This window comes from Chiloscyllium plagiosum, unplaced genomic scaffold (genome assembly GCF_037043375.1).
Source record: "Chiloscyllium plagiosum isolate Xiang-an unplaced genomic scaffold, Cpla_swu_hap1 HiC_scaffold_8, whole genome shotgun sequence".
In the NCBI taxonomy this organism is placed as follows: Eukaryota; Metazoa; Chordata; class Chondrichthyes; order Orectolobiformes; family Hemiscylliidae; genus Chiloscyllium; species Chiloscyllium plagiosum.
In genome coordinates, this window is record NW_028270146.1 from 38,816,426 (window position 1) to 38,829,996 (window position 13,571).

A 13,571-nucleotide genomic window follows, 5' to 3' on the forward strand; every position below is an offset into this window, starting at 1 on the left:
CTGAAAGACTCGAACACTTCAGCACAGGGGGCCCGCGCAGTCATTTGGGCTCTGCTGACACCTCAGCTAAAAATGTAATCGTACAGACCTGCAAATAGGAATGATTACTCTGATTTCCTGTAAATGTAAATGGAATGTTTACATATGTATGGCATGTCCAACTGTACAGACCATTCAAGTATTTTATGAATAAAGTATATTTTTGAAATAAAAAAAACTTCAGCTGGAAATGAGGCATCAGAGAAATGATAATATTATGATAAAAAAGGAGTTGCCATCTTCATCATCAGTCTTGAGAAATAAGGATGACATCTGCCAGACTTTGTGACTTCAGCAGGTCAGTCCCAAAGCCACAGCTCCTTTGGCAGAGGGAGCAAGAATTCCCCTAAGGGTGATAAGTTCTTTCGACAGTTTTCTGCTCTCTCCACTTCTGCTTTAGTTGCTTTTCTGCAGCAGAGTTTATGTGGTCATTTCTGATTGTGTTGTAACTTTTTGGATGAGGTGTTGCCAAATGGCACAGTTCCTTCCAGGTGCCAATGTCAATTTGTTCCATTTGCAATGAGGCCTTCAGAGTATCTGTAGAATGTTTTCTCCATCCCACTTAAGATTGGGTGCCATCCTTAAGCTATGAAAAGAAGATCTGCTTTGGAAGCCAACTATTTGACATGCTGATACCGTTCAAACCAGTGGAACTGATTTTGCAAGATTGTGGTTGCAATACTGGAGGAATTATCTTTTGTGCGGATGCTGGAGTTTGTTTATCTGTCTTTCCATGTCACATTGAGCGTCTTGTAGAGACACTACTTTTGGAAATTTTCAATGCCCAAAGGTACTGTGGTGGTGACTCACACTCTTTAGATATTGCAAGTTTGGATTTGCTGACAAATGCAAAGCTGAAACCGATACTGTACTCAAAATCCACATGCCCATTGACCTTTTCTGCACGTAAAGGATCTCTCATTCAACTTCAAGACAAGCACCTGCCCTCCAGCTATTACTATTGTTGGGGAGATAATAGATGATGTTGCAAACTTCCCACATTTCAGCAGTAGCTTTCTTAACTGGTCAATGTCAAAGGGGACATCAAACACCTAATCAGCTATGCCAGCACAGCCCTCCAAAAATAGCATAACAGGTTTCAACAACAGGAATCTCTCTGAGGGTAGAGGCCTCAGTCTAAAGAAGATAGTCATTTATTGATTAATCTGGAATCCTCCTTCAAAATGTACACTGAGAGCACAACTAAAGAGAGAGTGTCAAATGCATAAATAACTTGTTGATGAAGATGGTTTCTTTATTATTGAGAGAATGATCACAGATGCAATAGAATACTGGGCAGTGTAGGAGATGCAAAATTCTAGAATCGTTTGAGTTGGATCACCTTGTGAACATAATGCAAAAAATGTAATGAATTTATTTATATATCCAATGACGCTATGTAGTAAATCCTCAGTCACATAATTTGGTTGTCTACTAAGTCGATTGCTTTTTAATATTGGCACTGCATGGTGATGATGAGATGAAAGTTTCTATTTTAACATTACAGATTTGACAGTTAGAGGAATTGAGTAGTCATCAGATCAATGAAAGTTGGAAGATCAGATAAATTAATTGCCAACATGGCGAAAGCAATTTATTTCACTGTCATGAACAGTACTTTGGAAATTATGAAATTCCTTATCTGAAGTCAGTTTGCTATGTTAGGAATATGACAGCAAATTTTCTTCTGACTATTCTTATCAAAACCTAGAGAGGGAAGAAAGAAGGAGGTGACTTTAGGAAATAGTAACTGGGGAAGATCAAAGGCAGACAAGGAAGCAGTGATACAACAGAATGATATTAAAAGCAGGATTAGGGACTGAAAGAGCTGATGGAGAGTAGTTTGTTAGGAAAGGTGACAGTTGATTTGGGAGTAGCTTGCAGGGTAAAACTGATCAAAGAGAAAACAACACAGACTAGCTGTTAATGTGTTGGATGCAGATCACATGGTTTGGTAAGTGGGAAGGGACATGGACTTGAAATGGCAAATGGGCAAAAGAGGTGGGGTATCTTGAACTTGAGAATTTTAGTCAGGAGGAAGAAAAAAGGTTTGGTCATGGAGGATTTTAAAGCTGACAGACAGAATGTTCATCAGTAAGGGAATCATGGGTTATAGAGAAAAGGCAGGACTATGGTATTCAGCATTATCTGATCAGCTATGATCTCGTTGAATGGCGGAGCAGACTCAATAGGCTGAGTGGCCTACTTCTGTTTCTACATTTTATGGTCTTACTTAAATTTTGAAGTAGATAATCAAGTGAAGCCACATGCAATAATCAGTGGTGGTATTTTGCATAAATATCAAATGTGATCACATTCATATTTTTCTTATTTAAGGTATGGGCCGTTTTTTAATGTACAAGATGCTGTTGCCATATCATTGGGCTTTGGATCCAGTGGAGAATGAAATCCAAGGAAGCATGTGAGCTTTAGGAAGTTGGGTCCAACTGTATTTCACCCCAGTTTGTTAAACCAAGACTGTTTAACACCCTCAGTAGAAGTGCATTATCAACTTGCAATATGTTCATGGCTCAATTATAGCAAATTAACTTGGGCTTTGCAGTTTTACATTTGGCTGTAATGCATTTCCACGTTTCTTTATTATCTACACTTTGGAACTCTGATTTTTCAGATTAGCATGGGTGTCACTTCTCTTGTGTTGCGCTAGATGTCAAATGAGGACCTAGATGACTGCATCAACAGCAGAGGAACTGAATCAACAATAGAAGTAGAATTTTCACCAGTAAAACCTTATTGCTCATAAACCTACAATTGCTTAGGAGGGAGATATCAGCAGAGAAGTACAGCTTGCAGAAGGCGATACTGGTACACAATGCCTTCGATCAAAGTTGATCTTCCTAGGCATGTTGAAACACCAGTTACTGAGGAAGCTCAGGATGTCCACCAGATGGTGATAGTCATTGTGGTCAACAGTTCCTCTACTACTTTGCTTCTAGGTCATTCCAGGGCTTATGCAGAGATATTTGCAGGAACTCGAGAGTTTATAAAATAGAAAATGCATAATCAATTACTTTCTTGCCTTACCCATCTGTTATGCCAACTTCACCTGTAATGATGCCAGTCAAAAAGAGTGCATGCTTAAATTTGAGGCTCTGCTTAGCTTGCCACAGACAAAAAGCATCATTTGCGCACTTTGTACCTCAGGCACTCTTAAAACTGTTAGAATTGTCTGTCAATTCTAAGAGTTTACATTTCAGCAAAGTGCACGTTGTGTGCAATTACATAATCTTTGAGTAGTGGTGTGCAGAATACCCAGACAGCTGCCATGTATTTTAATCCTGCTGCCCATCCTCCTGAGCAACCTCTCATCTGGAAACGGGGATATTGTCTGGTTTCTCACAGGTGAGGGCTGCTTACTTAAATGTTGCTGATATCATCTCTCAGAAACCTGAGGAAGGTACCCAAGAATGATAGTGAAATCTATGTAACTGCCAGATGTGCTATTGAAGAAGCCATCAGCATTGCAGATGTGTTTTTCAGATGTAGATATATTTGAATGTGCCTATTAGTGCATACTAGGTAGGGCCTCCAAAATGGTTGTGATACACTGCAATTCGCAAAACAGCGCGATTTGCACCTGAAGGATAAACAAGACACAGCAGGCAGAGCAACCTACACAAATTCCAGGGAGCAGAGAAGAGCAGAAAGTGATGTCAGCAACGTACTTTCAGAGATTAACTTGGATACCAATTGTCCCACTCAGCTGACCACCAGTTGCAAAGGTCGCTTGTTAATTCTCAACTTCCAAAAGTGCCCAGAACACAATGAAGCATCATTTTGTAAGTCCTCATCATTTGCACCATCACTTCATGTCTTCTCGCTTATCATCAAAACTGAAAAGGCTACTTGTGAGCCAGAACGCAAGAATTGGAAAGTGGTAATTAAACATTTTATTTATATGGCTTTAGCATTATAAAACAGAATCTAACATTGTGTAACATGCATATGTTGCAAACCTATGCTCTTTCATTTCCTAGCAGTTCTCTGTAATTTGATGCCTGTGGCTTCAGCAGAGTGAGACAGGGCACTCCTCTCCCTGCTCCTGATCTTTGCTGAAGTCCTCGAGGTTTGAAACTGCTCTAGGATCAAGAACCAGAGGGCTTAGGTTTAAAATGATTTGCAAAGGAGGCAAAAATGATGCAAGAACATTTTTTTTACACAGCGAGTAGTTCAGGTATGGAATATAGAAGTGTGGTGGAAGCAGGTTCAATTGAGGCATACAAGAAGGTTAGACATAATATGCAAGGATATGTGGGATAAAACGAGAAATTGTAATAACTGATTCTCTTTGGGAGAGTCAGTGCAAATGAGTCAAATGGCCTTCTTCTGCACCATATCATAGTGATTCTGTGATATTTCACACGCTATAGACATCACAGCAGCATGAGGGCATGTTGAATGCCATATGGTTATCTGATACTTGATTTTGTCAACTGATAACTGAAACATTCCTCCTCCTCTCCCTATTTCGGTATTTAGTCACACCAAGGCTCCTCTGAATCTCAATGCTCTCTTATATGTATTTGTTATTTATGAGATGGTTGGTGGACCTGGTATTTTGTGCTGTTCTATTCCTGCAAAGAGGAAAACACAAATGCTGCCAGACCTGTTGCATTATTCGAGCATTCTCTGTATTTGTTTCACGTTTCCAGCATCTGCAGTAATTTATTTTTTTATTAAAACAGCATTTGTTGAACAGATGAATGGATGTTAATGGCGACTTTGAGGGAGACGCATGCTATTGTGCAAAGAAGAAAGGACAAGGGAAGGGTGGCAGTCTGTGCTAAAACAAATAGTAAAATGTTTTTCAAACATATTAATAGTAAAGGCCCATAAGGAACAAGCAGGGTGAGGTGCTCCCTGAAGCAAATACTATGGGAGAAGTACTCAATAAGTACTTTGCTTTTGTCATTGCCAAATTAGAAAAGGTGACAATGACCTAGTTGAAAATGTGAATGTTGAGCAACTCAGTAGTATGTTTGAAAATCTCACAACACCAGATTATAGTCCAACTAGTACTTCCAAATAAACCTGTTGAACTATAGCCTGGTGTTGTGTGATTTTTAACTTTGTCCACCCCAGTCCAACACTGGCACCAGTAGACAGATAAAGAAGTAGTGCTAAAAAGGCTGACAGCACTCCAGTTGGATATGTCACCATCTCCCAAGGATTTTCAAGGCCAGCAAGAGGTCACTGGACACCACCAGAACTGCAACGCTTTCCAAGGCACGGGCCCCTATATCAGGGCGAACCCATTCCAGGGCCCCCTGCCCTTCACAAAGAAAATGCATCCCATATTGCTGAGAAATGTAATAGAAAAAAATTGCAGAACTGTTGACAGAAATTTTCCAGGCCTCTTTGAACACAGGATTAGTCCCAGGGCACTGGGAATTGCAAATGTGACACCATTGTTTTTTTTTTTAAAAAAGGCAAAGGATAACCCAGGAAACAACAAACCTGTCCATTTGACATAAAAAATGGGAAAACTGATGGGAGCTAAAGCCATGTCGACTGTCTAGTATTAACTTTTTTTTCCTGAGGTAAATATACACTCAGAAAAAAATAAGTTAATACTAGATAGTCGACATGGCTTTGTCAAGGGCAGATCATGTCTGTCAAATTTGACTGAGTTCTTTGAGGTGACATAGGCAGTGAACGAGGGTAATGCTGTGGATGTTGTATCGTTGAACTTTCAAAAAGCATTTGATATCGAACTACATGGCAGGTTGGTTAGCACGTTAGAAATGTTTTTAATTAATGGGTCCTTGGCAGCATGAATTAACAGTTGTCTTAAAGATAGGAAACAAAGGGTAGGTATCTCAGATTGGAGATGAGTTGAAAGTGTTGCTTCCCAGAGATTGGTGTTGGGACCCTTGTTTTTTCTGATTTTATATAAATGATTTGGTCATTGAGGAAAAACCCCTAAATTTTCAGAAAATACTAATCTCTGGTGAATAGTGAATTGTGAGGATGGTGCTGGGTAACTTCACGGGAATATTGACAAGCTAGTCATATAGGCAGACACCTGGCAGCTGAATTTCAATACAGAGAAATGCAAAGGAATGCAATGTTGTAGAAGAATCATGGAGAGACAATACAGGCTCAATGGTACAACTTTCAGGGAGTACAGGAGCAGAGGAATGTCAAGATTGAAGTGTGCAATGCCTGAAGGTGACTGAGCAAGTTGAAACAGCTAAGAAGGCTTATCGGATCCTTATGTTCATAAATAGAGGCATAGAGTATAAAAGCAAGGAAGTGAGGCTACACCTCACGAATTATTGGTCAGACCATATTTGGAGCATTATGTTCAGTTCTGGGCACCTTTTATTCAAGGAAGGATGTTAAGGCCCTAGAGCAAGCTCAAAAAAGGTTTACTAGAATGATAGCAAGAATAAGGGATTTTAGATACAAGGAAAGATTACAGAAATTGGGCATATTCTCCTTGGAGCAGAGGTGACTTTATTGAGCTCTTCAAAATTATGAACAATTTTGACAGGTTAAAGAAACAAATGTCACTAACTAGGGATCACAATGTTAAGATTGTCAGCAAGAGAGGTAGGAATATGACAAGGAGAAACTTATTTACTCATAGTTGTTAAGACTTGGAAAGCACTACCTGAAGAGTAGTGAAGGTGGATTTAAAGGAGGTTTCAAAAGAGAGCTAGATATATATTAGAAAGTGATGAATTTAGAGGGCTAAGGATATAGGGCTGGAGAATGGGACTAGCTGGGTAGCTCTTTCAGGAACTAATATAAACAGGATAGGTCCAATGGCTGCCTCCTGTAGAGTGAAATTCTACAATTCTATGAGGTTAATGATGCATGGATAGATGGTGATGTGAGGGAATGTGTAAAAACTTGGCAATAATAGCTGCAAATTAGGAGGTGGAAAGAATTGGGCGGGACGGTGGCACAATAGTTATCACTGCTGCCTCACAGCGCCAGAGATCTGGGTTCAATTCCCTCCTCAGGCAACTGTCAGTGTGGAGTTTGCACATTCTCCCCGTGTTTGCGTGGTTTTCCTCCGGGTGCTCCGGTTTCTTCCCACAGTCCAAAAATGTGCAGGTTAGGTGAATTGGCCATGCTAAATTGCCTGTAGTGTTAGGTAAGGGGTAAATATAGGGGAATGGGTCTGGGTGGGTTGCTCTTTGGAGGGTCGGTGTGGACTTGTTGGGCCGAAGGGCCTGTTTCCACGCTGTAAGTAATCTAATCTAATCAAAAAAAGAGAAACTCGATGAAATGCCAATTACCAGGGAAGTGGTACTGAGTGGACTATTGGAGCTGTGGGCTGAGAAATCCAAGGGTTCATTCAACCGTCTTAAAGAGATGACTCATGAGACAGTATAGGTGGTGATTTAATGCTTATGAGGTAGTATGAATAATTCACAAGATTCTAGGAAGAATTTCATCAAAAGTGAAAGTAGCAATATAACCTCTCTATTCAATAAGTAGCTAGCCTGATGTTTGTTGTGAGAAAGGTTATTTATCAGTCAATAAGGAGGTTAGAGAACAGTACAGCACAAGAATAGGTCCTTTGGCCCCAATGTCTGTGCCAACCATGATGCTATTCTAAACTAATCCTATTTGTCTGTATGTAACCCATATCCCTGTATTGCTTGATTGTTCATGTGTCTGTCTGACTGCCTCCTAAACATTGCTATCATATCGGCTTTGACCACCTCCCCTAGTAGTGCATTCCAGGCACCTACCACTCTCTGCGTAAAAGAAAACTTGCATCACAAATCTCCTTTTAAACTTTCCTCCTCTTTTTTAAAACTATGGACCCTGGTTTTTGACATTTCCAACGTGGAAAAAAGATTTGGACTATCCAAAGCCTCTGTATCTTTCCTATAGTAGGATGACCAGAACTGGACACAATATTCCAAGTGTGGTCTCACCAGGGACCTGTAGAGCTGCAGTAAAACCTTGCGGCTCTTAAACTCAATCCCCCTGTTAATGAAAGCCAAAACACCACATGCTTTCTTAACAGCCCTATCCACTTGGGTGGCAACTTTGAGGGATCTATGTACTTGCACACCCAGATCCCTCTGTTCCTCCACACTGCCAAGAATCCTGTCCTTAATCCTATATTCAGCATTTGAGTTCGACCTTCCAAAATGCATCACTTCCCATTTATCCAGGTTGAACTCCATCTGCCATTTCTTAACCAAGCTCTGCATTCTGTCTATGTCGAGCTGCAGCCTGCAGTAGCCCTCTATACTATTGACAACACCTCCAACCTTTGTGTCATCTCAAATTTACTAGCCCACCCCTCAACCTCCTCATCCAAGTCATTTAGCCATTATTCTATTAAATAGCAGTGCAGGCTCGAGGGGCCAGATGACGACTTTCTATTCCTAGTTCCTATGTTTGTATGACTTCCAAAATTGTACATAGCAATCTCTCTATCGCCAAACATGGCCTCTTAACCTTGTACATCTCAATCATGGCCTCCCTCAGTCTCTTCCACTTGAAGGAAAGCAACCCCAATCTGTCCAACCTCTCTTCATAGTTAAAATTCGCCAGCTCAGGCATCAGCCTGGTGAACCTCCTCTAAACCCATTACATTCCTCTGATTAATCCAGATTCTAGAACTGCACATAAGACTCTAGTTGTGGTCTAACCAATGTTTTATACAGTTAGGGCATAAGTTCCCTGCTCGTAATCTCTGTTCCTCAGCTAATAATGGCAGTTATCCCAAATATTTCCTTAATTACTTTATCCATCTGTCTCTGTCCCGCTACCTTAAGGGACCAATGGGCATTAACTGCTAAGGTCCTTTTCATCCTCAGTGCTTCCCTGGATCCTAGCATCCATCATGTATTCCTTTGTCTTATTTGTTCTGCCTCAGTTCATTTCCTCACACCTATCTAGTTTGAATGCCATTTGTCACTGATCAGATGATCTATATCCTCTTGAATTCTAAGGCTATCCTCCTTACTATTTCTCATCTCACCAATTTTTTGAATTATCTACGAACTTACTGATCAACTCTCCTACATTCAAATCTAAATAATTTATCTGTTCCCCAACAATGATCCTTGCAGAAACTCATTGTTCACAAAAACACCCCCTAGACCATCATCGCCTGCCACTCAGCCAATTCTGGATCCCATTGGCTCTATTTCTAAGTTTTTATTTTAAGCATCATTCGATGAAGCAGTGTCTGATTTAAGATGGTGCACTTGACTGTTGCTAGAGCCACCTGAAAGAATTGTGGCTCACAATTTATCGTACTGTGTAATTATTTGCAAAGCCAAGGCTCTTTGTTTGGTGTTTTCATCTTTTCTGTTAACTGAGTCAAAAGTGATTGAGTAGCTAATTTAGCAGTTAGGGATCATGTTTAGCTCTTCCATTATTGGCACCTGTGGGGGTCAGAGTTCCCTTACAAATGAATAAAATAGCACAGTAGGATCATGTGTTGTGTAGAATGGCGGAACCAGTGTGAGCAATACTGCAGTCATAATTATATGCTACAAAGTAGTTTATGGTGAATTCTGAAATCCCAAAGGATGCAGTCATAAGGAGGTAGTGAGTAATAGCTGGAGATTAGGTAAACCATGTTGGGTGAGAATCTGATTCAACAGGGAAAGGGTGGTACACATCCATAAAGGAAACTGTCTGTACAAAAAGAATTCCAGTCTTGACAAAAAGGGAGGAGATAATGTATGTGAATGTATTTTTGCATCCATCTCTCAGTCACAGTGTTAGGTTGCCCACAAAATGTCATCTCCACAACATTTCATGTATGACCTTTCAGACTAATAAATTTGCATTGAAGCTCATGATCTAAAAGTGAATTTTTACAAAACCATACTGTCCACATTGATATATTTATATATATTGTGATTGTGTTACTACTTTTGTATAGTCAAAAATATTTTACATAGTTATTTAGTCTTCCTTGCATTATTTTTAGAATTATTAATATCTCCTACAATTTAAAACTATACAGTTTCTTAATAATAATACTTGTAATCTACTTTGCTTTTTAAATGTTCTTTATCTTGACTAGGTCTCTCAGTGAGGAGCGTATGCTGGCAAGGAGATCACATTTTGGTTGGTACGCAAGACAGTGAAATCTTTGAAATCGTGGTACATGAACGCAACAAGCCTTTCCTAATTATGCAAGGACACTGTGAAGGAGAACTCTGGGCCTTGGCAGTTCATCCAACAAAGCCTTTAGCAGTAACTGGAAGTGATGATCGATCTGTTCGGTTTGTACAATTAATTGTGATGATTATCCCAAGACTATTAGATGGTATGATGACACATTATAGTTTCAGTTTGATTTTGTACTTCCTTTCAAGTGCAAGCTATTCCCTTTTAACACATTTATGAGCACATCTTATTCCCACAACAGAATAGAGTAAGGACTAACATGGCAGGTATATTCAGTTTCTAGGTTTTCCTTATTGACTTGAATGTTTTCAGCTGAAGTAGTTAATATTGTTTATTGTGCTTTATTCAGACGTCTCTCTTTCAGATAACAGTCAAACTCAGCATGTTTAAACTATGCAGAATATTGATCAGCACTATTCCATCAATAGAGTAAAATCAAATGAATGTGTGACCCAGCTCTTCAATCCACTGGTCAGTCTGCAACTTGAATACTTGTACATGTCTCGTCACCAGAACACAATGAACATGTTCAAGTTGTGGTAGAAGTACAGAGAAGTTTGATCCTATGTGTCCTGGCAGGTGCTCCTGTAGAGGTGTATATAATAGTTAACAGAATGGACTATTGACCAACTTCCACTCCAGACTTTGTTTCAATTCAATTCAATTCAATTTCTTCCCCCGTCATATTTATCCAACCTTCACTGTCTCTCTGTCTAAATGTCCCGAAGTTTAGTCCCTTCACAACCTCAAAACTCGGTAGTTTTCTCCAGCTGAGTGACCCTCTGAAAAGTTTGCATTGTTTCAAATCCATCAGCTTTGTGAATCACCTGCCTTCTTCACCCCATCTTTGACTGGCATAATTTCAGTTGTTGAAACCTTGCATGCTTTAATATCTGGCGCTTTGAAAAATCTTTCAGTCAACTTTCTATTTGCTCAGTGTCAGTTTTTATCTGACTGTACTTCTTTGAAGCATCTGGAACATTTTTCCTGCATTGAAGGTATGATGCAGGTACTTACTGAAGCTAAATCTAACACATTACTTGAAATTGTGAGACTAGGGCAATGGATCATGGTTTCAAGTGAGTAAAATTTAGGACTGATATTCAGAAATTATTCTGTACACAAAAGATTGAGCATTTTGTAGATTTAGTCTTCCCAAAAGATTAGTAAAGGTGGAAATCCTGGAATGGTTTGTGAATAGAAGAAATAAACTAGAACTTTATGTACTTGAATAGGTAAATGAAGATTTGCTTATGAGCTTTCCTTCTCCTAAAGTCCTCTCTCTGATTTTGTGAGAGTATGTTTGGGTTGCAATATTCAAGAAGACCCACAACAACGTTCTTGGGCAAATAGGAATGGACAATAAAGTTGCCTTTGATGACCACATGCTAAGAGTTTTTCTTTAATATTTGCAAAAGGCATTTAAAATTTTCATAGAACATTTTGGTCCATCCAAATGGCACTTTACATTCTAGACATGCTGATCCCAGCAGCCATTGTGAGATTACGTTCTCTTGATATTGTCCAACACAAGCCATATGTGACTAAATTATATTTCTGATGCAATTAGATTTGACTATAAATATTATTGTTGTTGGACATATGATTTTGCTACTCATCTTGTTGTGTATATAGATCTGCTTTAGCTATTTCCTTTCGTCACTTGTGGGATGTGGGTGTCACTGGCTGACCAGCATTTATTGCCTCTTCCTGGTTACCCTTGAGAAGGTGGGCAGTGAGCTGCCTTTTTGAACCATTGTAGTCCACATGCTGTAGGTTGACCCACAATGCCCCTAGGGAGGGAATTCCGGGATTTTGACCCAGTGACAATGAAGGAGTGCCGATATTATCCCAAGTCAAGATGGTCAGTGGCTTGGAGGGGAATGTGAAGGTGGTGGTGTTCCATATATCTACTGCCATTTTCCTTCTGTTTGGAAGTGGTTGTGGGTTTGGAAGGTGCTGTCTAGGAATCTTTTGCACAAATTCACAATGCATCTTATAGATAGTACACACAGATGCTACTGAACATTGTTGGTGGAGGGAGTGGATACATATGGATATAATGTCAATCAAGCATATAGCTTTCCTCTGGATGGTGCCAAGCTGCTTGAGTGTTGTTGGAGCTACACTTATCCAAGCAAGTGGGGAGTATTCCATCATACACTTGAGTTGTACCTTGTAGATGGTGGACAGGCTTTGGCAGGTGTGGGATGTCAGGAGATGAGTTACTAGCCTCTGACCTGCTCTTGTAGCCATAGTATTTATCTGTTGAGTCCATTTGAGTTTCTGGTCAATAGTTCATAGTGGGGGATTTGGTGATGGCAAACGCCATTAAATGTCAAGGAGCAGGTAGTTAGATTTTCTCTTATTGGTGATGGTCATAACCTGGCTTCTGTGTGGTGCAAATGTTAGTTGCCACTTGTCAGCCCAAGCCTGGATATTGTCCAGCTCTTGTTTCATTTGAACATGGATACTGCTTCAGTATCTGAGGAGTTACAAATGGTGCTGAACGTTGTGCAATCATCAGCAAGCTTCTGACATTATGATGGAGGGAAGGTCATTGATGATGCAGCTGAAGATGATTGGGCCTAGATGTACTGAATAACCATAACCATCTTCCAATGTGCCAGGTATGACTCCAACTAGCTGAGAGTTTGCCCCGATGCACATTCATTTCAGTTTTTCTAAGGCTCCTTGATGCCATACTTAGTCAAATACGGCCTTGACATCAAAGTCTGTCATTCTCATCTCATTTCTGGAATTCAGCTCTTCTGTCCATGTTTAAACAAAGGCTGTAATGAGGTTAGGAGATGAGTGGCCATGGCGGAACCTAAACTGGGCATCATTGAGCAGGTGCTGCTTGATAGAACTGTTGATGACACCTTCCATCACTTTACAACAATCAAGAGTAGACTGATAGGCAGTAATTGGCAGTGTTGTATTTGTCTTGCATTTTGTGTACAAGACAACAGGGCAATTTTCCACGTTGTCAGATACATGCTGGTTGTAACTGTACTAGAAGAACTTGGCCAGGGGTACAGCATGTTATGGAGCCCAATCTTCAGTACTATTGCTGAAATGTTATCAGGGCCCATCACCTTTTCAGTATCCAGTATCAGTGACATTTTTTGATAACACGTGGAGTGAATCAAATTGGCTGAAGATTGATATCTACAATGCTGTGAACAATTGAAGGAGACCAAATTAATAAGCCACTTGGAACTTCTGGCTGAAGATTGCTGCGAATGCTTCAGCCTTATCTTTTGCACTGATGTGTTTGGACTTTTCCATCAATGAGAATGGGATATTTTTGGAGCAGCCTCCTCCAGTGAGTTGTCTAATTGTCCACCATTCTCAACTGATGTGGCAGGACTACAAAGCTAAAGTCT

The 13,571-nt window shown here is 40.0% G+C and overlaps 1 protein-coding gene across 2 annotated transcripts in view; it reads left to right on the plus strand.

Moving 5' to 3' along the window:
• Positions 1-13,571, plus strand: part of LOC122553479 (echinoderm microtubule-associated protein-like 5) — a 220,286-nt gene that overhangs the window by 69,831 nt on the left and 136,884 nt on the right. For both annotated transcript variants that reach the window (XM_043697282.2, XM_043697284.2), the window contains exon 7: positions 10,076-10,277. In XM_043697282.2, coding sequence (XP_043553217.2) covers positions 10,076-10,277 — 202 coding nt within the window. The remainder of the gene's footprint in view (positions 1-10,075; positions 10,278-13,571) is intronic.